This window comes from Gymnoscopelus microlampas (assembly GCF_963454915.1).
Source record: "Gymnoscopelus microlampas genome assembly, chromosome: 4".
NCBI classification, from domain to species: Eukaryota; Metazoa; Chordata; class Actinopteri; order Myctophiformes; family Myctophidae; genus Gymnoscopelus; species Gymnoscopelus microlampas.
The window spans coordinates 395,001-419,000 of NC_139941.1; the positions used below are offsets into that span (position 1 = coordinate 395,001).

The 24,000-nt window shown below is 42.4% G+C and overlaps 1 protein-coding gene across 2 annotated transcripts in view; it reads right to left on the reverse strand.

The window, feature by feature from the left end:
* The window catches only part of LOC311044418 (uncharacterized protein), a 99,469-nt gene that overhangs the window by 40,345 nt on the left and 35,124 nt on the right, over nt 1-24,000 (reverse strand). For both annotated transcript variants that reach the window (XM_084055973.1, XM_084055972.1), the window contains exons 2-4: nt 20,021-20,076; nt 19,168-19,289; nt 11,295-11,369 (exon numbers count right to left, since the gene is read on the reverse strand). In XM_084055973.1, coding sequence (XP_083912099.1) covers nt 11,295-11,369; nt 19,168-19,289; nt 20,021-20,076 — 253 coding nt within the window. The remainder of the gene's footprint in view (nt 1-11,294; nt 11,370-19,167; nt 19,290-20,020; nt 20,077-24,000) is intronic.

Here is a 24,000-nt window from a genome sequence, read left to right on the forward strand (position 1 = left end):
AGAATATGGGAGTATATATGTATGCAGATATCATAGGATTTATATGATATAAAGTTACATTTGTAATTGTTTATATGGATTATGAATGTTAAATAAGAAGGGTGTAGGGGTACATACATTTTTACTTATTCCTACTCCTTTTTGAACATGTTGGGGATGATCAATATATTGTGGCTTTCATTGTTGTTTGTTTTTATTTCATTGTATTTTACCTGCAAGTTCAAAATATAAATTATCAAATCAAATCAAAAAGCAGTTGAAGAAATCACAGATTGAGGCTTTAATCTTTGCTTTTATGTCATATCTGAGACCAGCGGGGTTTTATGGAAGATTCTTCTGTCCCCTCTCCCTCCCCACGTCCCTCCTTCCCCTCCCCTCTTCCTTACATCCCCTCCCTCTCTCCTCTCGTCCTCGCTCCTCTCCTCCTCCCTTTGGTTGTGTGGGTTTGTGTCCCACTGGTGCAATTGTAATTAACACTGTACGGCAGAGATGGCGACTCGAGTCAGAGACTCGTACTCGAGTCGCACTCGAGTCGCCACAAATGAGACTCTAGACTCGACTCGGACTCGCCCCTCAAAGACTTGTGGGCAATCTTTATTTTATAGTTTTTTTTTAACGCATTAAAGAATGAAATACCCCAAAAACTTCCACTCCCCTGTCCCCTCCCTCCCGCAAAGGAACCTCCAGTGCGCGCTGCGCGGAGCTGGCTCCCAACCGGCTTCAGTCAAGCTGCTTCGTGCTGCTCATTAACGTGAACATGAGAGCGAGCACAATAGCTGCTGTGTGTGTGAACATATTTAGCTCAGCATCAGCTATGTAACCTCAGTTATCTTGGCATACGCTTACATTTTTTATAAGATGATCGCATCATCTGTGATAGCACGTTTAGGAAACGTCCCATTTTCATTTCATTTATCATTTATCCACAGATAAATATTGTGAAAATAGCAGATCTACAAGCTCACGAGGCGAGCTCCGTTGTGGTCCCGACTCCCGACCCACAGGTTGAGAACCACTGCCTACAAGCAAGTTACATATCTATGTTGTTGACCACGTAATGTAATGTTACAGACCTTACAGGTTTATTTGGTTTCCAAAATACTTAGTATTGTATACTCCGTCACGCCTTATTGTTTATTCTGCCCAAAATAACGATATAAAGTTGTCATATAAATGTATCTGGGTTTGAGGGGCTATGATTGATGTACACTTACAGTAGCCTACTAGATTATAGCTGGCAGTTGTCACAATATTGTAGCTCTGTTTGGGATTATTGCACAAAGGTGGATGATGAAAAACTTTGCGAACGGGGACAATGCAATGGACATAACTGCGTCACTTCAGAGGAAACTAAATGGAGCTACTTCAGAGATGTTTACACACCCCTGGTTATCCGTTAGAAGGGTGGAAATGGAACGTAAATGATAACAGCCAACGTGAGTACATATCTTTCCTGAAAATGGCCAATTTATGCTACTGTATGTGACTGTGTACCGCCCGGCCCGGCCGGGGGTCGGTCGGGGGAGGTCCATGGCTGTAGGAGCGTTCTCATTACTCAAGGGACAGCAGAAGCAGTGTGCACAATCATTCTGTGCATTTCTCATTTTGGGGTTGGGTCTGTGGACCATCATAACTGTATTTCAGTCTTAGGCTACATCGTATAAATACATTAAGAAAATAACCCTAAAAAAACATCCTTTTTTTTTTTTTAAAGAGACTTGAGACTCTACTCGGACTCGTGGCTAAAGACTCGAAACTCGGCTCGGACTCGGACTCGTCCCTCAAAGACTCGAGACTTGACTCGGACTCGAGGCCAAAGACTCGAGGCTCGACTCGGACTCGAGCTCAGAGACTCGTGGGCATCTCTGCTGTACGGACTCACGCTCCAGTAAGGGCAGGCCTGCCACTATCTCCCACTTCGCAGTTCCATGGACTGTTCCATGGACTGCGGACCGGGCCTCTCCATGGAGCACGACCGTGGATTTCTACCGAGACCGAAAATCTGTCATTTTACACTATACCACTATACTGTATATTATCTTAACATTCTCATATTATACCATTATATACTGTATAAACATTATTGTTGTAGTATATTTTATTATAATATACTATCTTACACTATTATATTTGCTACTATTGTTATTGCTACTACTTGCATATCTCTCTGTCTCTCCTCTGTCTCTCTCTCTCTTCTTTCCCACCAACACGGTCGAGGCAGAAGGCCCTAGAGCCTAGTTAAGGGGGAGTTTTTTGTTGCCACTGTCGCAAAATTGCTTGCTCAGGGTGGGACTGTCGGGTCTCTGCTCTACATGTAAAGTGTCTTGAGACAACTTGTTCTGATTTGACACTTAAAATGTAATTGAATAAAAAAATTCTGAACATGGAATCTATTGCTAGTTTGACCTTATGGTCAGGGTTATGGTTATGGTTATGGTTATATGGCTTACAGTTTAGGGTTATGCCTGACTGAAATAGCCGATCTACAAGCTCACAACGTTGTGAGACTAGATCGGCTATTTTGGGTGCCAAAGAGTTAACCAAGAGAAGGACATGCTGGCCTCTATGGGATCCAGATGACCAGCGGTGGAGACTCATGTGAACAGAGTGTGAAGAATAACTCACACGTTGTTTGGAGCTCAGTCACTGGTAGACACACGCACGCACACACACACACGCATACACACACGCACGCACACACACGCATACACATACGCACGCACGCACGCATACACGCACGCACACACACACACACACACACACACACACACACACACACACACACACACACACACACACACACACACACACACACACACACACACACACACACACACACACACACGTGCACGCACGCACGCACGCACGCACGCACAAACACACTGGTAGACAGTGGTGGAAAGTAACTAAGTACATGTACTCAAGTACTGTACTTAAGCACAATTTTGAGGTACTTTTACTTTACTGGAGTATTTCCAATTTGCAATACATTTACTTCGACTCCACCACATCTCAGAGGTAAATATTACTAAATATACTTTTACTCCACTACAATTATTTGAAAACTTTAGTTACTAGCTACTTTGTAGATTTTGATTATTACAAAATCGCTTCAGCCCTATTTAAACTTTGCAATTTGAAAATAGCAGATCTACAAGCTCACAACGCGTTGTAGATCTGCTATTTTCAAAGGATTTTTATACATTTGAAAACTTGTGAAATAGGACCTTCTGAATGACGAGTACTTTTACTTTTGGTACTTTAAGTACATTTTGATACCAATACGTATGTAATTTTACTGAAGTACATTTTGAATTCCGGACTTTTACTTGTAACATAGTATTTCTACATTGCAGTATTGATACTTTTACTTAAGTAAAACATTTTAGTACTTTTCCCACCATGGAATAAACAGCTTCGATGAGTGTGACTAACTGTTACTATTCACTGACCTCATACTGTGGTACCGTATGACACAGTGTTCATTTTAACTTTGTCCACTACCTTTTTTCATGGACGAAGGCTAAATAAAAACTAAGCTATGATGACAAAAAATGATGACAAAATGTCTAAATGTGTCAACAAACGTAGAAACTAGACAAAAATGTTAGGGAGGAGTGTAGGAGAGAGTGAATTTATGCTTTTATGTAGGAGCATGGGTGTCGTGCTCCTACATTTCAGTCGATTAAATCAACTGTAGATTTTGTTAACTAAAACTAGACTAAAACAAAAAGATTCCAGGTGACAAAAATAGGCCTATGACTAAAATTAAATGGAATTTTATTCAAAAGACTGACTAAAACGAAATAATAATAATGTCAAAATGAACACTGGTATGACGCACGCACGCACGCACGCACGCACACACACACGCACGCACGCACGCACGCGCACACACACACTTTAATAAGCTTTCATAAAACTCCTGAAAAACAGAGCATGCCACTGAGCCAGCAGTCTGTAATACCTGGATGAACGCATGTAGATTAATGTTTGATAGAACCTACGTCTATCCAACCGATATGCCCATATATACTGTAGGCATATACTGATAACATCGGAGATCTCCATATATGGGCACAAAAGGGACACAGACAGATGGGGAAAATGGGTACTGTCTCTGACAACGAGACGGTCTAGTGTAGTGTGGTGGTTCTCAAAGTGGGGTCCCGTGACCCCCAGGGGTCCTTCAAGGGGTCCCCAGTGAAATGATGAATAGTTAGGAACCAAGTGGACCCTTATGGGGCTGTAACTCTTAAGAGTTATGGTGGTCCCTGGTCTAATGCAGGGCTTCTCAAAGTGGGGTCCGGGGACCCCCAGAGGCCTGGCCCAATATACCTCGCCTATTTAAAAAATAAAATAGGCCTGGACCACTCCAAAGCAGCCTGACAGCGCGTTGCGGGTTCGAGTCCCGATCCCGACAGCCTTTCATGTCACTCCCCATTTCCTGTCAGACTACTATCCTATCAATAAAGGCATAAAAGCCCCCAAAAAAATCTTAAAAAAAATAAAAAATAATATATATAATAATATTCCGATATGGTGTCATAACTAAACTTAACCCATTGAGACCTGAAGCCGATTCTATGTCTCCTAAATCTCAACAGTATTCTCAAAAACGTATGTTTCTATATCAGTGGTGCTCAATCTTTTTCATTTCAAGGACCCCCAAAATGATATGTATTTGGCCGCGGACCCCCATCAAAATATTTTGTTCCAGGGACCCCCAGAAGCAACGATTTGAGTTAAAAATGTTCGCTTTAAAAAATATATATATTCAAAGATTTGCACTCATTTTCACGATTTTTCAAAAATAGCCCAAAGTGTAAAATAATGCTGTTTAGCTCAAATCTAAAAATGACACAGTTCCAGGTCTTAATGGGTTAATGTTTATGCGGCACGCTGACTATCAAGAAAATAAAAACATGGTACTTCACTTCCAGAAGGTCGTCGACCCCTGAATGGGTCATACGTTTTCTATTGTCAGTGTGACAACATGAGCAGATGTAGGCCAGTAAGGCAGGACTAATGGATCCCAGATGTGTGAATATGAGCTCACTGCAGGGGAACGTTCAGACTCTGCTAGTCAAACACAGAACATTAACCATCGGTGTGAATCAGACTCTACTAGTCAAACACAGAACACGCTCCTCGCAGGCTGATCAATGGAACTGGCATCATAATTGAACTGTATCTACCATATAGACATATAAAGGTAGACGCCTCCTTCGGCTCTAAGGCGTGCGTATCTCGGCCGTGCTTCCACTTCCTTCCGCTTCAGCAATAGGGTGACCACCTTCAAACAGACCCATTGAGGGACAGACGTACCCGTTCCGCAGGACATCGCGGGACACATGCACGCGCGCGCATGAGGACCTCTCGTGCGATTTTTTTGCGCGGTTCTGGGCGGATTGGGTTCGTTTTTTTCCAGTTTTTGGTTTCTTTATTTCGGTTTTAGGGTTAAGATTAGGGTTAGGTTAGGGTTATGTTATTTAATTCTTATTTTTGCCTGATTTTACCGATTTACTATCAAAAAACAAAAATCTTTTTTTTTTTTTTTCATATCTTTGATTTTCGGGACATTGCTCTGCTTGTGCGGGACGCGGGACAGAGGGTCCAATTTCGGGACGGGTGGTCACCCTATTCAGCAGGGCAAGCTGGAAACTTCCGTATGCGTCACAGAAGGGGGCGTACGGTAATTTTAATTCCTTTTTTAACAGGTCGTTCATGAAAGTCCTTGCGGTCTTGTTTCCAATGAGAACCTGTGAGCAATTAGGGGTTAAGAGTCTTGCTCAGGGACAAATTTCATTTCATCGACACATATGCTGGGATGGCCTGGAATCGAACCTGGGGCAACCAGGGCCTCTGGCTCCCTAGGCGGGCTCACTAACCACTCAGCAATGGCCGCCCCGGTAGGCCAATCAGAGGCAGGTGGGGCGGGTCTTTTCTTAACCCATTGCATGCCAATCACGTAGATCTACGTGAACCTATTTAAAGCCGCCACGTGCCAATCGCGTAGATCTACGTGAAGTGAATTTTTTTTCAAAATAAAAGTTTTTTTTTCTTTTTTTTTTTTGTCCAATTTGACCCAAAGACCAAGGATATATGATTTATCGAAGATATAGGGGTCTATCCACTTCCTTTTTAACTTAAAACTTAAAAAATATTCATCTCTGCTCCTAAGTACTTTTTTGTTTTTCAATGAAAAATCTCTGGCACTGGCTAGAAATTTTCAGAAATAATCTCTGGCAGTTTTTAAGAGGCAGCCGCGCAGCAACTAGTCAGTTAGACGCGCTGTGATTGGCCAGTAGTCAACGCGATGTGATTGCTCAGTAGTCAAACAGCCCTGCAGAAGAGCCTTGTATTGAGATACCAATGAGGTATCTAGGTTTCTATATCTATGGTATCTACAGGCTGCACTCTTTTGGAGGGGTTCTCAAAGTGGGGTCCAGGGACCCCCAGGGGTCCTTGAGGGGGACCCAACCTAGAATTGGCTCAAACATGGGCGGGAAATGCAAGCCTGGGACCAGACAAATCTACCAGTGCAAAAGAAAAATTGCCCTCTGCGATTTGGGTCTGGCACCGCTCCGTTGTCAATCCATTTCCAGCTTCCGAAGTCTGGGGTGATCAATCAGGGCCCAGTATTTAAATATGGAAGACTGTAATTGGTAGTTGGCTGTAGGTCTAACAAATTGAGTCCAGGGCCATTGTTTTGATCCCGCCCCTTGGAAAAAAAACGTCCTCATAGAAGTACCAGACTCATATCCACGCAGTGATATAGTCTGGCCACGCAAGGCTAGAGAAATGCATTCTACTATGCTGCCACCAAAATGTGGAATGCCCTGCCAACAGCCACGAAACGTATCGACTCCCCAAACACATTTAAAAATATGGCTGTTCTCAAAATGTAACTCACTCCATCAGTGAGCACACACACACACACACACACACACACACACACACACACACACACACACACACACACACACACACACACACACACACACACACACACACACACACACACACACACACACACACACACCATTTAGCACTGTTTCTTTTTTTCTGTACTATACTGCTATACTGTTTCAAACTCCAGGTCCAGTCTTTGTCATGAAAATGTTTGAGGACTGCTCGTCGTGTCATCTAGTCTTAACAAGCTTAATGAAGTTCCATGGCTCGTTTGAGAGGCACAGGGACCGAGCTTAGCATCCGCTGGCGTTAGCATGTGGGCTCAGCCTGCCGGCCACTTAAATATGTTTGCTAGAGGTCAAAGGTCACAGTTCTCCCACACTTCACAGAAGGATGAGATTCTCTACGCTCCACACACGGTTGACCACGTGTGTGTGTGTGTGTGTGTGTGTGTGTGTGTGTGTGTGTGTGTGTGTGTGTGTGTGTGTGTGTGTGTGTGTGTGTGTGTGTGTTGTTGTAGATGCAGATTCCTCAGGAAAAAAAAAAATCATTGGTTAAAATGCAGTTAAACGTGTAGCTTCATAACAACAATACTGTGAGACACAACTTTATTAAAAAAATTGAGCTATTTAAAGTCCATTTATTTTAGCTATTTATTTATCTGAGAATTCCACACTGAGAAACTCTCTCTCTCTCTCTCTCTCTCTCTCTCTCTCTCTCTCTCTCTCTCTCTCTCTCTCTCTCTCTCTCTCTCTCTCTCTCTCTCTCTCTCTCTCTCTCTCTGTGCGCGTGTGTGTGTGTGTGTGTGTGTGTGTGTGTGTGTGTGTGTGTGTGTGTGTGTGTGTGTGTGTGTGTGTGTGTGTGTGTGTGTGCGTGCGTGCGTGCGTGCGTGCGTGCGTGCGTGCGTGCGTGTAGTGGGGGGGTTTCCAGACTTTTACTGTAAAAAAGGAGACAAAAAAACAACAAACATTCCACAAATACTTGTCCAGCTGCCTGGGTGACGATGTCCTTATATGGAAACACAGGAAACCTGGGGCTCCGCCTCTCGGACCCCCCTCCACACACACACACACACACACACACACACACACACACACACACACACACACACACACACACACACACACACACACACACACACACACACACACACACACACACACACACACACACACACACACACACACACACACATATATAGTATATACACTGTATAGTGACACACACACATGAGTTAAAATACAGGAGTACTTGCTTTTAGAAATACTACAAAATATTGAGTACGTTTTCGTTTTAATATGAATGCATTGCTCAAATTAATAGATTTGAAGGGAAAATAGCTAGATATTGTGTTTCCCGAAACCTTTTATGAACAGAATCAGACATTTTATTTTCACAATTCACCATGGAGTCTGCCTAAAACTCTTAATATGAACAACACAATGGCGACTGTTACGCTCTAAACCTATACCATCCTCCCTTGGTCCATTTAGCATGTTTTCTGGCTAAAGTTTGAAGCCGACACGTGTACAAACAGCACAGGAAGCGTAGTGAGAAGAGGAAACAGAACAATAGAAGGTAAACTCTTGTGAGTAATTATAGATAGTGTGTGTGTGAGTGTGTGAGTGTGTTATTAAAGGGTGAAGCACACAGTCAAAGACACATAGACAATGAGCCTATAGAAGTGTCCTGTGTGAGACGATAACACACACACACACACACACACACACACACACACACACAAGAATCCGACAAGGTTCTGCAATTTATTGGCCCGTGGCACCAAATGAATGTAATCTCTCTGACTCTCTGACGCTTTCTTTAATTGCGTGCAGCTCACAACTCTATGATGTGTGCTCACTCGCGCTGCTACACGCAAACACAGAACACGCTATAGGTGAAGGTTGTTGTGGTTTGATTGAACATAACGTGGCACCGAACACAAAATGCTCACCGCGTTCCCCACCAACCGTCCCCTACCATTACAGAGACAGCATGCTCTGTAGTAGAGTACAGTGGTGGAAAGTAATTAAGTACATTTACTTAAGTACTGTACTTAAGTACAATTTTGAGGTATTTGTACTTTACTTGAGTATTTCCAATTTCCAATACTTTTACTTCTACTCCACTACATCTCAAGGCAAATATTGTACTTTTACTCCACTACAATTATTTGAAAACTTTAGTTACTAGTTACTTTTCAGATATAAATGACATTATGAAACATACATTAACCACTTTAGCCCTATTTTATAACTAGGCTAGTTATAAAGCCTAGTTATAAAATAGGCTAGTTATAAAGCCTAGCTATAAAATAGCAGATCTACAAGCTCACAGCAATGTGCAATGTGGCCCATTGTAGCCAAACCGGGAGCAGTACTGGCAGCGGACGTAGGGGGGGTTTTCCGGGTTGAATGTGAAACATGGCCACAGGCTGACTAAATAAGCGATTTAAACGGGTAGTTTCGCTGCCTACCTAAAATATTATGCAGCCGACCAAACCTTAAACATCCGTGCGTTTTGGAATCTACCATTAGTTTTGGGATACGATGTATACAAAAGGGTAAACAGCGGAGCCTTGGCGGACGTTCCACCGATCCTGGATGAGAACGACATAGAATCCCCTTCTCGGAGCTGTATAGCGTGAGAGGTTCTTTATGGAGCTACAGTAGGCTATGCACTGGACAAATGTGCATGACATTATTTCAATAAATGTTAGAGGGAGTAATAGCCATGGATACACGACGGTTGACTGTCACGACCGTCATGGATGAACTTCAACCTGGTGTTTGCACTTTCTCCATTTATGGACACCCCATGGACACGGATGTTTATACGGGCTCTCAGAAGTACCTGTATCATCCGTATTGTTAAAAAAAAAGCATTTTAATCTGATCGGTGGCCATTTTCTCCATATGCTTTCAACTGAGTGACCCTATCGGTTGGTAGGTGTATTGCACTCCAATACATTATGAGAAAATTGCCACTGATTTTTAATGCTTTTCATTGAACAATACAGAATATACGGGTACTTTTGAGAGTCCTGTGCATAATTGTAACATCCGTGGCCATGGGGTAAGCACTTTATATTTGAAATCTGAACGTTTATATAGATGTACGGACCGTAAATGGAGAAAGTGCAAACACCAGGTTGAAGGTGATCCTTGACTGTAACATGAGTTTTCATGTACCGCAGGGACTGCAGTAGCAGTTAATAAATAGACGAACAAATGAATTAATATACTTTAACGTGCGGAATCCGAAACAGGCAGCGCTGTGATTCTGAATTTTGTTACGATTACGGTGATTAGTAGATTATTATTGACACCACCTGGGCGAGTGAGTCGTGTAACTTTCCCGACTTTAAGCTGTGTGTGTTCAACAACACAGTCATGAAGCCTTGCAGTTTAAGTGCAGATTTCAGCTTGGGAAAAGCAGCCTCCAACGGGTTTGGGTACGTGGTTCATAGTCGACATTGCGTTATCGTGGTATTCCTAGTCCGATTCAGAAACACACACACACACACACGCTGTTAAGAGAGAGAGAAAGAAAGAGCGAGCGAGCGAGCGAGAGAGCTTGCAAAGCCGCTCACAGCTCGTCTCCGCACAGACTGGTGTAAAGTAAATTTGTACTTGTAACGCGTTAGTCCCAACACTGACGATAACTGTCCTAACATTACACACATACCAGAAATCCAAGCACATCATCCTGCTTTACTGCGCGTTTTGCCTGCCTCCAAAATTAGATGGATGAGACGACAACGAGGATTACACACAAGCTTGACTTATGGTCGGGGTTCTCAAACCGTTTCATGTCAAGGACCCCCAAATTGATAGACGTTAGCCTGTGGACCCCCATTTGAAAAGATACAATTTACAGCTAATGCAGTGATTCTCAACCATTTTAACCCTTTAAGACCGGGAAAGCATGTAAAATAATGCTTTTTTTTTGCTCAAATAAAGAAATGACACAGATGCGTTCCCGGTCTTAATGGGTTAATTTCAAGGAGCCCCCATTTTATCTCTGGGAGCCCAACTGTAAAATCAGTTTTAATTTAACTCTGAGAGTGTACTAATGGAACAGTTTCATTTGTACTCTCTCTGAGTTACAGACCCATAACGGTCCATTTGGTTCTTAACAGACGGACGGACAGAAAGACAGACAGCTAGAGAGAAAGGTTCTTTCTGTCTCTCTGGGGAAATGTTCAGGTGTGACACTCAACCTACAAGTGACCTATTGAACCCCTCACAGCGTGTGTGTGTGTGTGTGTGTGTGTGTGTGTGTGTGTGTGTGTGTGTGTGTGTGTGTGTGTGTGTGTGTGTGTGTGTGTGTGTGTGTGTGTGTGTGTGTGTGTGTGTGTGTGTGCGTGTGTTACGTACCCTGAAGAAGGCCCTCACAGCAGGGACGTGGCCGTAACACTCTGTCCTGCGGAGCTCATCCACGTTGGGACCCACCTGCGCACACCCACACACACGCACGCACACACACACGCACACGCACACGCGCACACGCACACACACACACACACACACACACACACACAACATGATGTAAAAATTCATATAAAGCAGTGGTTTTCAACCTTTTTCGCGTCAAGGACCCCCAAATTGACACATATTAGCCCACGGAGAGATATGCCAGGGACTCAACCATTTAGGTTTATTGGGGGTCCCAATCTACACTGTATCACCTTCATCAGTGTTTATTTAACTCTGAGAGTGTACAAATGGAACCAAATGGACCCGTTAGGGTCCATTTGGTTCCATTTGTGCCATTTGGTTCCAGTTCCATTTGGTTCCATTTGTTCCATTTGGTTCCATTTGTTCCATTTGGTTCCATTTGTGCCGGTTCTCTGAATTTTTATTTTTAAATAAGCTCTGTCATGATTAATTGACCACATATATGAAGTTAAACAACTAAATTCTATCCGAACGATATTTTAAGTAAATTCCGTGCCTCAAAACAGAAGTTTGAGAGCTTTTTGAAGTAAAAAGAAAAGGCGGAGAAATACACGAGTCGGCGCGTCGCATACGGGTCATGCGCTACGTCATAACGGTGCGCGGGCTAAAAAGAACTGATCTGCAAGCTAAGAATCATCTCTGTTGACGTAGGTTGATAGCTTAGATCTACTATATTTTCACATGATGAGACAACTTGCCTCTACGAGGCGAACGGAGAGAGAGTACATATTAAATGAATGAATGAGCAAAAAAATGACGCTCGTCATCAGTAACGAGTAACGAGGCCTTTTTTGACCGAGTAATATGGTATTATATTACTGTTTTGGCAGAATAATACCTTACTTTACTCGTTACTGGGAAAAGTAATAATATTACAGTAATATATTATTTTTAATTTGTTACTGCCCAACACTGCTCATAGTTCATGTGGTGGTCAAAGAAGACACCCAGGGGCCTGTTCCTCGAAAGGTGAATTAGAGCTAAAGCCTGGCTTTAACACCTATCCTGGCTTAATTTAGCCAGGATTAGGGCTGAATCGGTTCCATGAGAGCTGAATTATCTTGAAGATTAGCTTAGCCAGTTCACCCTGGCTAAGTTTAGCCATGACCCGATTCCACGAAAGAGAATTGAAGCAAGCCTACCTTAGTTACCATGACAATTTAGGTGTGAAGTTAGCCTGGTCAGGAGCAGGCTAACAGCCAAGCTTACTTAATCCAGTACCTTGTTCTTCAAGTTTTTCCACAGTTAATTCAAAACATGTGTTTGTATATGGACTCATTTTAATGACCCTGCATTCAAATAAAATGAAATAAATACAATAAGATATAATCAAATTAATGATATTACTGAAATAGTGTGTGACCATGAATCATAATTGTTTCACAATGACTCATGTGATATGTCATTGTCACTCTGTTAACACTATAGTTCATATTGTTGTTAGATGTTTGATAATATATTACAGATTTTTTTTAATATTATAAAAAAATGTCTGACGTGTATATATATATATATATATATATATATATATATATATATATATATATATATATATATATATATATATAAATTATTAGTTACGGGTTTAAAAGAGCCTCACTGAATTTAAGTCAATGAGGAGCATATTTTAAATTATCAATTTCTAGTCAATGGAGAAATTATTTATTATTTCTTGTCCACCTTTGGAGTTACATCATGATGGCAAGGTAACTACACAACCCAAACCTCTACCAAAGTGGTCTTGCAAATGTGGGGTTATTGCGCGTCCCCCCCCCCCCCCCCCCCCTCCGTGCGCCCCGTTGCCGGGCCCTGTTGCCGGGCGTCCCGTTGCCCCCCCGTCCCGTCCCGTCGCAAACACACACACACACACACACACACACACACACACACACACACACACACACACACACACACACACACACACACACACACACACACACACACACACTCTGTGTGTGCTTGCAATACTTTGCCACGCTTTCTCCCTGGATCTATTTATTGCGGTCGTGTTTCCTTTCTTGCTTAAATACATTTTACTTCCTTGTATGATTCCATGAGCCGCTGCAGTGCTGCTGTTCAGCCACAGAGAAGAACGCCACTCTGGTTTTGGACTCCATGATTGGTCAAGTTCAAGGATTCTGCTATCGACTTTCATGGTCTTTTATAGAAATATGTGAAGCCTGACTTCATTATCCTGGCTGGACACAGCCTGGCTTGACAAGGCCTAGCTCGACAAAGTCGCTCCTTTTCAGCCTGGCTTGGCGTTCGTGGAACGGAATAAACGAGGCTATACGGACCCGACTTTGTCAAGCCTGGATTTGACTTAAAGCCAGGCTTATTTAATTCACCTTTCGAGGAACAGGACCCTGGTTTTTAGAAACCTGTGTCACATTAGCAGCAACACTAAGCTGTCCAATGGGCAGCCTGATTGATTCGGAGATGCTCTCAGGACCTATGACTATAGGATCTCTGTCTTACCTGGGTTACATGTACTCAAGTACTGGATTTTTTAGTTTACTGGAGTATTTCCAGTTTTCAGTACTTTTACATCTACTCCACTACATCTCAGAGGCAAATACTGTACTTTTACTCCACTACAATTATTTGAAAACTTTAGTTACTAGTTACTTTATAGATTTTGATTATTATTGCAAAACATACATTAACCACTTTAACCCTATATACTAGTGATGCGCGGGTTGACCCGTAACCCGCGGGTCAACCCGCGGCGCGGGTGGGTCGAGTCAGAATTTCAGAGGAAATTATGCGGGCTGCGGGTGAGCGGGTCAGCCGCTCTCACACGCAAAAAATAAATAAAAAATCACATGCGCTTGTTTTGTCTTTATTCCTAATAAGAATAAGAATAATAACAATAAAACAGTTTGAATATACTTGGGGATTATTTTCTAACCATGATTTTACAGAATAAAAAAAAAAATCGCGGGTCGCGGGGCGCGTTGAGCCATAGATTTATATATGGGTTCGCGGGGCGGGTTGAGGCGGGTTGGGTTCCGTGACGGGGCGGGGCGGGGCGGGTCATGAAAAAACCCGACCAGCGCATCACTACTATATACATTTTGGCCATTTGAAAATAGCAGATCTACAAGCTCACAATGCGTCGCGATGCGACACATTGCGAGCTTGTAGATCTGCTATTTTCTAAAAAGAATTATACATTTGCAAACTTGAAATGGGACATTCTGCTAAATTAGTTATTTGACTTTTGTTACTTTAAGTACATTTTGATGGCAATACTTTTGCCCTTCAACTCAAGTACATTTTGAATTCTGGACTTTTACTTGTAACATAGTGTTTTTATATTGTGGTACTTTTACGTAAAATATCTGAGTACTTCTTCTACCACTGCTTTTTTTTAAATGAATAACATTTTATTTTGTCCAAGCTGTATGGTAGAGTATATTAACACAATATAACTTATACAATCGAGGTGATTGTATTTTATCTCCCTACTCTTCTAATGAGACATTTAGATCGTGTCAAAGGTCATGTCTCACCTAGACACAGGACCTGACACGAACTTTGACCTGATGGGTAAGATTCAATTCAATCTGAGCAAGCAGGCAGGCTCTATTAGCTCAATGGTGAAAATGTCAGCACTTGCACAGGAAACCGGATTCAAAGCCAGGGTAGAACAGGAAAGTTGCATAGTGCAGCTTTAAGTTGAAGACAATTCTGCGACATCCAGTTAATTATGTCGGCTAAACAGTCATGCATAACTGATAGCATATTGAGGCCATCGCGTTTAAATGAGAAATGCAACTGCGCGTCGCTTGCATAACGATGGTAAGACATGCCTTTATGGCGATTAATAAAGGGCCCCAAGGGGAGCATATAAATGGCGATGAGGACCGGGCCAAGCACAGAACCCACAGCTCAAGGGGGCTGTGGAGTAGCCAAAGTAAAACATTCACACACACGCACACGCACGCACGCACGCACGCACGCACGCACGCACGCACGCACGCACGCACGCACGCACGCACGCACGCACGCACGCACGCACACACACACACACACACACACACACACACACACACACACACACACACACACACACACACACACACACACGAACACACACACACACACACACCAGTTCCAATGGAATTATAATAATATCCATGACAGAGTTGTTAGCGGAGATTAGTTCTTGTTCATTCATGTCAGTTAATCCCTTGTTGTAAAAGACTTAGTATGGCGTAGCCAGATAACTATTCCACAATCTCCAAATGCTATATAGAGTCTGGAACTACACCTCCTGAATGTTATATCTGGAACTACACCTCCTGAATGTTATATAGAGTCTGGAATTACACCTCCTGAATGTTATATAGAGTCTGGAACTACACCTCCTGAATGCTATATAGAGTCTGGAACTACACCTCCTGAATGTTACATAGAGTCTGGAACTACACCTCCTGAATGCTATATAGAGTCTGGAACTACACCTCCTGAATGTTATATCTGGAACTACACCTCCTAAATGCTGTATAGAGTCTGGAACTACACCTCCTGAATGCTATATAGAGTCTGGAACTACACCTCCTGAATGCTATATAGAGTCTGGAACTACACCTCCTGAATGCTATATAGAGTCTGGAACTACCTCCTGAATGCTAGAGTCTGGAACTACACCTCCTGAATGTTATATCTGGAACTACACCTCCTAAATGCTGTATAGAGTCTGGAACTACACCTCCTGAATGCTATATAGAGTCTGGAACTACACCTCCTGAATGCTATATAGAGTCTGGAACTACACCTCCTGAATGTTATATAGAGTCTGGAACTACACCTCCTGAATGTTATATCTGACACTACACCTCCTAAATGCTGTATAGAGTCTGGAACTACACCTCCTGAATGCTGTATAGAGTCTGGAACTACACCTCCTGAATGCTATATAGAGTCTGGAACTACACCTCCTGAATGCTATATAGAGTCTGGAACTACACCTCCTGAATGCTATATAGAGTCTGGAACTACACCTCCTGAATGTTATATAGAGTCTGGAACTACACCTCCTAAATGCTATATAGAGTCTGGAACTACACCTCCTAAATGCTATATAGAGTCTGTAACTACACCTCCTGAATGCTATATAGAGTCTGGAACTACACCTCCTGAATGCTATATAGAGTCTGGAACTACACCTCCTGAATGCTATATAGTTTGGAACTACACCTCCTGAATGCTATATACATTACAGTCATTTAGCAGACGCTTTTATCCAAAGCGACTTACAATAAGTGCATTCAACATAGGTAGGGAACGAAACTACTAATCACCAGAAGTCCTAAGTGCATTTTCTGCTAAAACAAGCAACCAAGAGTATACCTAGCGCTACGGTAAAAGTGCAATATATCAGCTACCTACTTTCTTAAACAGATGAGACAAATAGCAAAATCAAATGAGCAAGAGCTAAAACAAATAAGTGTATTGACTAAACAAGATCCAATAAAACAATACAATAATAAAACAAGAGTTCGTACAACTAGTTAACAACAAGTAGGCAAGGCAAAGAGGATGGGTAGTGTTTCCTGAAGAGGTGGGTTTTCAGCCTGCGGCGAAAGATGGGCAGTGACATCAGTGGGGAGTTCATTCCACCACTGTGGGGCCAGAACAGAAAAAAGTCATGACCGTGTAGATCTGCCAGAAGGACCCTTGAGCGACGAGGCAATCAGTCGCCCAGAGGTGGCAGACCAAAGTGGTCGGGCAGGGGTGTAAGCATTGACCATCGCCCGGAGGTAAGAAGGAGCTGTTCCTTTCACTGCCCTATAGCCTAGCACCAGGGTTTTAAACTGGATGCGAGCCGCTACGGAGAGCCAGTGTAGAGAACGGAGAAGGACGAGCCGCAGATTTCTGAACTAGCTCCAGAGGTCTGATGGCAGATGCCGGAGCACCAGCAAAGAGGGAGTTGCAGTAGTCCAGGCGGGAGATATATAGAGTCTGGAACTACACCTCCTGAATGCTATATAGTTTGGAACTACAGTACACCTCCTGAATGCTATATAGAGTCTGGATTGGAACTACACCTCTTGAATGCTATATAGAGTCTGGAAGAAAAAGCAACAACAATGGAGCTAAAGGCGAGCGAGGCACTGCCCCCTACCTGGAGCAGACACAAAATACACAGTGTGGAAATGCCTAAACACACTAAGATATGGTGTTGGACGTGTAAAAGCGACTCTTGCTAAACGTGGATATTTAAAACGACGGGGACGTTGTGCGTGACTGCGGCACCAAACGAAAAACCATGCAGTACCTCCTGATATGCTGCCCCCTGCTGGAGCAGCCATGCACAGCATCGGACTTGGCCAAGTTTAATGAGAAGTGACAGGCTGAACCACATCTAGCCAAGCTTTGTAACAGACATACTTACAGTTCAGAAACCTGCTTACCAGTGACATCATCGGTATAGGCAGGTTTGGTCATTTTGAAGAAGATCTGTTCCGTTTAAATATTATTAACATATTTTTTTGTTTTTTGTTTTATTAATGTAAGATCAATAGCTTCAATTTCAGCATGCTAACTTCCGATGAAGAGAAAGGCCGTAGTTTCTATTAGCTTAGAATCCTCATCAATGATGTCACTTGTAGGCAGGTTTTCTGAACTGTCCTCAGCCCTCCTCTGAGACACAGAATGAGTAGACATAAATGGTGCCATATTAATGAGCATTAGTGAGAACTAAATATATGAAGATAGGGTTGAAAATGGGTTAAGTTTTAACCTTTAACTCATTAAAACCAGGAAAGTGTCATTTTATAGATTTTAGCAAATTCAAATTCACTCAAAACACTTTTGAGCTTGTCCATCTGCTACTTTTGATGCTTTCGTGTGATGCTGTCGTATGATCAAGAAGACATATGGAGATGAGAGGTTTCTGCCCGACAGCAACGATATAAAAGCAACATAGGTTTTTCATATGTAGAAGACATTTGTAGAATGGGCCTCAGGTCTCAATGGGTTAACTTCACTCTCCAGTAAATCGGATGTCAAGTAATCCAATGTCAAAACAAAACCAACCCATATAATCTATACCATATAATCCTATATAAAATATTATATAATCTTACTGTATGTAAAAACAAACACAGAATGTGAATAAGCCACTTAGCATAACGGAGGCATTTAAAGCCTCTTATGAACACATTGCTCTGTCAACCCATGATCTGTCTGTGTGAGTGTGTGTGTGTGTGTGTGTGTGTGTGTGTGTGTGTGTGTGTGTGTGTGTGTGTGTGTGTGTGTGTGTGTGTGTGTGTGTGTGTGTGTGTGTGTGTGTGTGTGTGTGTTACTATTTGTAGAGAGATGTTTACAGTACAATTAGAAAAATATTCAGGTGGGGTTAGGATTCGGATTAGACATTTAGAGATTAGGTTTAACCTCCCTCAAAACCCACCTCTTCAGAACCGCTTTCCCCACCTAACTGTTCTCCTACCACCCTAGTCTCAACTTGTGTTTTATTCCCTGGCCTTCTGTAGCCTTTTAACTTTTTAATCTCTGTATTTTCTCATTAAAGTTGTTTTGTTTTGATTTTATTCCACTTAGTTTAGCCTTGTAAAGTGACTTTGAGTACTCAGAAAAGCGCTATATAAATCTCAGGTATTATTATTATTATTATTTAGGGATTGGAATTAGAGTTAAACGTGATTTATACTTAATTGCGTGCCAGTGTCATGCACCGACATGTGTGTGTGTGTGTGTGTGTGTGTGTGTGTGTGTGTGTGTGTGTGTGTGTGTGTGTGTGTGTGTGTGTGTGTGTGTGTCTCACCCAGCTGATGAGGACCACCCGGGGCCCCCCTGCGTCCGGGGCCCCCGGGGACCCCACTGTGCACAGGCCGTACTGAGGTTTGGACGTGTGGAACTTCCCCACCAGCTCCACCAGACCCCCCGCTGAGAGGAGGCAACGTCAGTCAATTAGATCATTCAATCCATTATTATTTGCAAATATCAATGAGAATGTTAATTACCCCATTCAATCTGGGAACGCATCTGTGTCATTTCTAGATTTCTTTGGCTCTTCTTCAAATATATATATTTTTTTAAACAAACATTTTTTACTCAAATCTTTGCTTCTGGGGATTCTACAAATGTCTAACAGTTTTCTGAAAAACTTATGTTGCTATAATATCAGTGGTTCTCAAACTTTTTCATGTCAAGGCCACGAACCTCAAAATGTTTTGTTCCAGGGACCCCCCAGAAGCAAAGATTTGAGTTAAAAATGTTCACTTAAAAAAATATATATTTAAAGATTTGCACACATTTTCACGATTTTTCAAAAATAGCAGATCTACAAGCTCATAGCGGTGCCGCGCTATGAGCTTGTAGATCTGCCATGTTTTTAATAGCCAAAGTCTATAAAATCTATATAATGATTATTTTCATTTAGTCACAAGCTCTTGTTAATACTTTTCATTGGTTCAATATTTATAAACCCCCCCACACACAAAAGTTGAAATATGGAGATATGAGATGATTAAACATATGGGACAGGTGGACACATGGACAGGTCAAAGGTCAATTATGAACAAAATAATGATTCACAAATATCAGATCATTAATGAAATGTTTAATAATTATGATAATAATGTCTTTATGAAAGAAACATATGAAGGTCGTCTCACCTCCTGAGTCTGCTAGTTTCAACTTGTTGCTGACTCCATCGTATGTGAACAGAGCCCTGTAGACACACGCAAGCACGCACACACACACACATACACACACACACACACACACACACACACACACACACACACACACACACACACACACACACACACACACACACACACACACACACACACACACACACACACACACAAATAAGGTCATTTTAATGACTTATTCATGTACTGTACAGGGATACAAATATTTACAAGCTGCTGTAAAAAAAAAAAAGTACAGTCATCAAATCCTGGACAAATACACAAACACCCCTCAGGGGTACAAGTCACTGGTTCTCAAAGTGGGGTCCAGGGTCCCCCAGTGGTCCTTGAGGGGCGTTCCAGGGGGTCCCCAGCAAAATTAGTTAATATAACATCATGAACCACCCAATTCCAACACACTTTACAAGTCTGGGATGGCTTAGGGTAGAAGACAGGGTTAAGCAAATACAAATGGGAATGGTATTGAAGATACCAAAGTGCCCTAAATACCCTCATACCTGACTAGCTACTTCTCCAAAGTGAGTGACACCCACAGCCACAATACTAGAGGGAAACAATCTGGTACTACCCAATTATAGAACAAACATGGGGAAATACTCATTCTACAACTCTGCCAGAAAAATGGGGAATCCTGACATCATCCATTAATAGATGTGAATCACTGGTTTCATTCAAAACAAACAAAATAAATGCGATAGGCTCTATGCACAGCAGCCATATTGGAAAGACATTGGGCCTCTTCTTACTTCCTTCACAGGTGTTACCAATGATACTAATGAAGGCTCTGTTCCATTCTGGTCAGGGTGCTGATATTGTGCATTTTGGCTCACTAGAAACACTCCATTTTGGTTCCCAAATGGCCCCTTATGGTGGGTGTGTAACTCTGAGAGTGTACAAATGGAACCAAATGGACCCGTAAGGGTCCATTTGGTTCCATTTATACACTCTCAGAGTTATGGGGGTCCTTGAAAATAAGACAACCACTATGCCACACTAAATGGAACAGAGCCTTAATTAGTAACATTGGTAACACCTGTGAAGGAAGTAAGGAAGGGGCCCAATGCATTCCCAATATGGCTGCTGTGCATAGAGCCTATTTCCCATAGAAAGGCGGTGTCATTCACTGCCGTCGTTTTTACTTTTTCTCCTTCATACATATATGAGTTTTGTATTTGTTGATGACATGTATTATTGTGTTATTTTTATGCTATGTTGATTAATTGAATACATAGAACCACAATGGAGTCCCCAGGACTTTTTTTAAGTTATCCCTTTAGCCTAAATGTCTGACAGTACCACGTGCTGAATACCTTTTTGACTAATCGTAACAGCCCTGGGTGAGTGGGTCCACAGCAATGGTGGAAAGTAACTAAGTACATTTACTCAAGTACTGTACTTAAGTACAATTTGAGGTATGTTTTACTTTAATGGAGTATTTCCAATTTTCTGTAGTTTTACATCTACTGTCATCTCAGAGGCAAATATTTACTACAATTATTAGAAAACTTTAGTTACTAGTTACTTTGTAGATTTTGATTATTAATACAAAACATACATTGACCACTTCAGCCCTATATACATTTCGGCCATTTGAAAATAGACGATCTACAAGTCACGACGCATTGTGGGCTTATAGATCGGCTATTTTCAAAGGATTTATATACATTGCATACATTTGAAAACTTGTGAAATGGGACATTCTGCATAATGAGTACTTTCTACTTTTGTAAATTTAGTCAATTTTGAATTCCGGACTTTTACTTGTAACAGAATTACAAGCTACATTGCAGTATTGATACGTTACAAGCTACATTGCAGTATTGATACGTTTACTTAAGTAATAAAGAAATTAGTACTTTTTCCACCACTGGTCCACAGTGTGTGAGTGTTGCTCTAACAGAGGTGAGGGGGTCCTCACAGACCCTCACAGTCTCAGAGTCAGACCACACCCACTCAGAGAGGGGTTTAGTGTGTGAGAAATCCCCCGGGTATTCAAGTCTTGTTTTAATGATTGTTTAGCGTCCCTCTGTAATCCTGTTCTCACACACACACGCACACGCACGCACGCACGCACGCACGCACGCACGCACGCACGCACGCACGCACGCACGCACGCACGCACGCACGCACGCACGCACACACACACACACACACACACACACACACACACACACACACACACACACACACACACACACACACACACACACAGCCACAACGAAAAGCTCGACCACTAGTTGCTGTTTATTTGCATGACAACACACACACACCACACCACACTACACAACACAACACAACACAAGACAACACACAACTACACAACTGTTTCTTTTTTTTCTTTTTTTTTACACAGGGAAATCCATCTTACGGCTTCACCCAGGTGATGGCTGCCCACAGAGGGGCGCAGGGGGGCCGGGGAATCAAACCTCTCTCTCACTGAGACTGCAGATATTTACCCATTGAGACCTGAAGCCGATTCTACATGTCTCCTAAATCCCAACAGTTTTCTGAAAAACGTATGTTTCTATATCAGTGGTGCTCAATCTTTTTCATGTCAAGGACCCCCAAAATGATATGTATTTGGCCGCGGACCCCCATCAGAATATTTTGTTCCAGTGAGCCCCCAGAAGCAAAGATTTGAGTTAAAAATGTTCGCTTTAAAAAAATATATATTCAAAGATTTGCACACATTTTCACGATTTTTCAAAAATAGCAGATCTACAAGCTCGTAGCGCGGCACTCGGTGCCGCGCTATGAGCTTGTATATCTGCTATTTTTGAATAGCCCAAAGTGTAAAATAATGCTTTTTAGCTCAAATCTAAAAATGACACAGTTCCAGGTCTTGATGGGTTAATGAGACAACTGTTGTGTTCCGACAGGGATCTTGCACAGGATCTGTTCCAGGATCAGCAGCATGCAGCCCAACATGCAACGCTTCAGGTCGGCCATTACGACCCACCCACACACACACACACACATTCCTAGGGGTCAGGGGTTACGAGCGGTCGGGGTGCAAAGGTCACGGGCGTCTCTGAAGGAGCTTTAATGTCATGCATAAATTCTCCTCCCACCACAACGCAACACAACAGGCTTTGTTTTGGTCGCCGGGGGGCCGGGGGGGGGGGGCTACAGTATACTCTTCAGGGGCTGCAGTATACACACACAAACACACACACACACACACACACACACACACACACACACACACACACACACACACACACACACACACACACACACACACACACACACACACAGCTGGCTCATCGTTACAGTTACAGTTATGAAGGACTTTACAACTTTGGGATATAAAGTTTGATACTTTCTTTCAAGTACACATTTGAAAGAGCAACTTTCACTAGCTGTGTAGTAATATATTTGACCAGGAGGAGTAATCTATACTTAGACTCTAGTATTGGAGGTGAGTACTTTTTGTCCTCCACTGGTCCCTGCTGTGCAAAGAGCTATACATGGAGTAGTGGCTGATGGGCAGTGTTGGGGGTAACAGGGTTCAAATTAATGCCGTTACTGTAACGGAAAACTTTTTGGGGTAACGAGTAACCTAACACGTTAGTTTTGCAATTAGAGCACTTCCTTACGTAGTTACTTTTTCCAAAATAATGCCGTTACTCAGGATCTTAGTGTTGCCATGTCCGCTTATTTAACGCAATTTCTGGACAAAATTTGGCTTGTTTTTCTGGCTTGTTTTTGGTTTCCTTATTTTGGTTTCCTTATTTCTCTCACGAGACTTGGCAACACTGCTGACAGGCTCCAGGCTGACAGCAACGAGACACACACACACACACACACACACACACACTGGACAGCACATACATCGCGCTGCCTGTCATTCATTGAAAAAACCTTGGACATCTACACTTAATGGAGTACATGTTTTGTACCGAATTAACCGAATTAAGGTAACATAACCCCCCAAA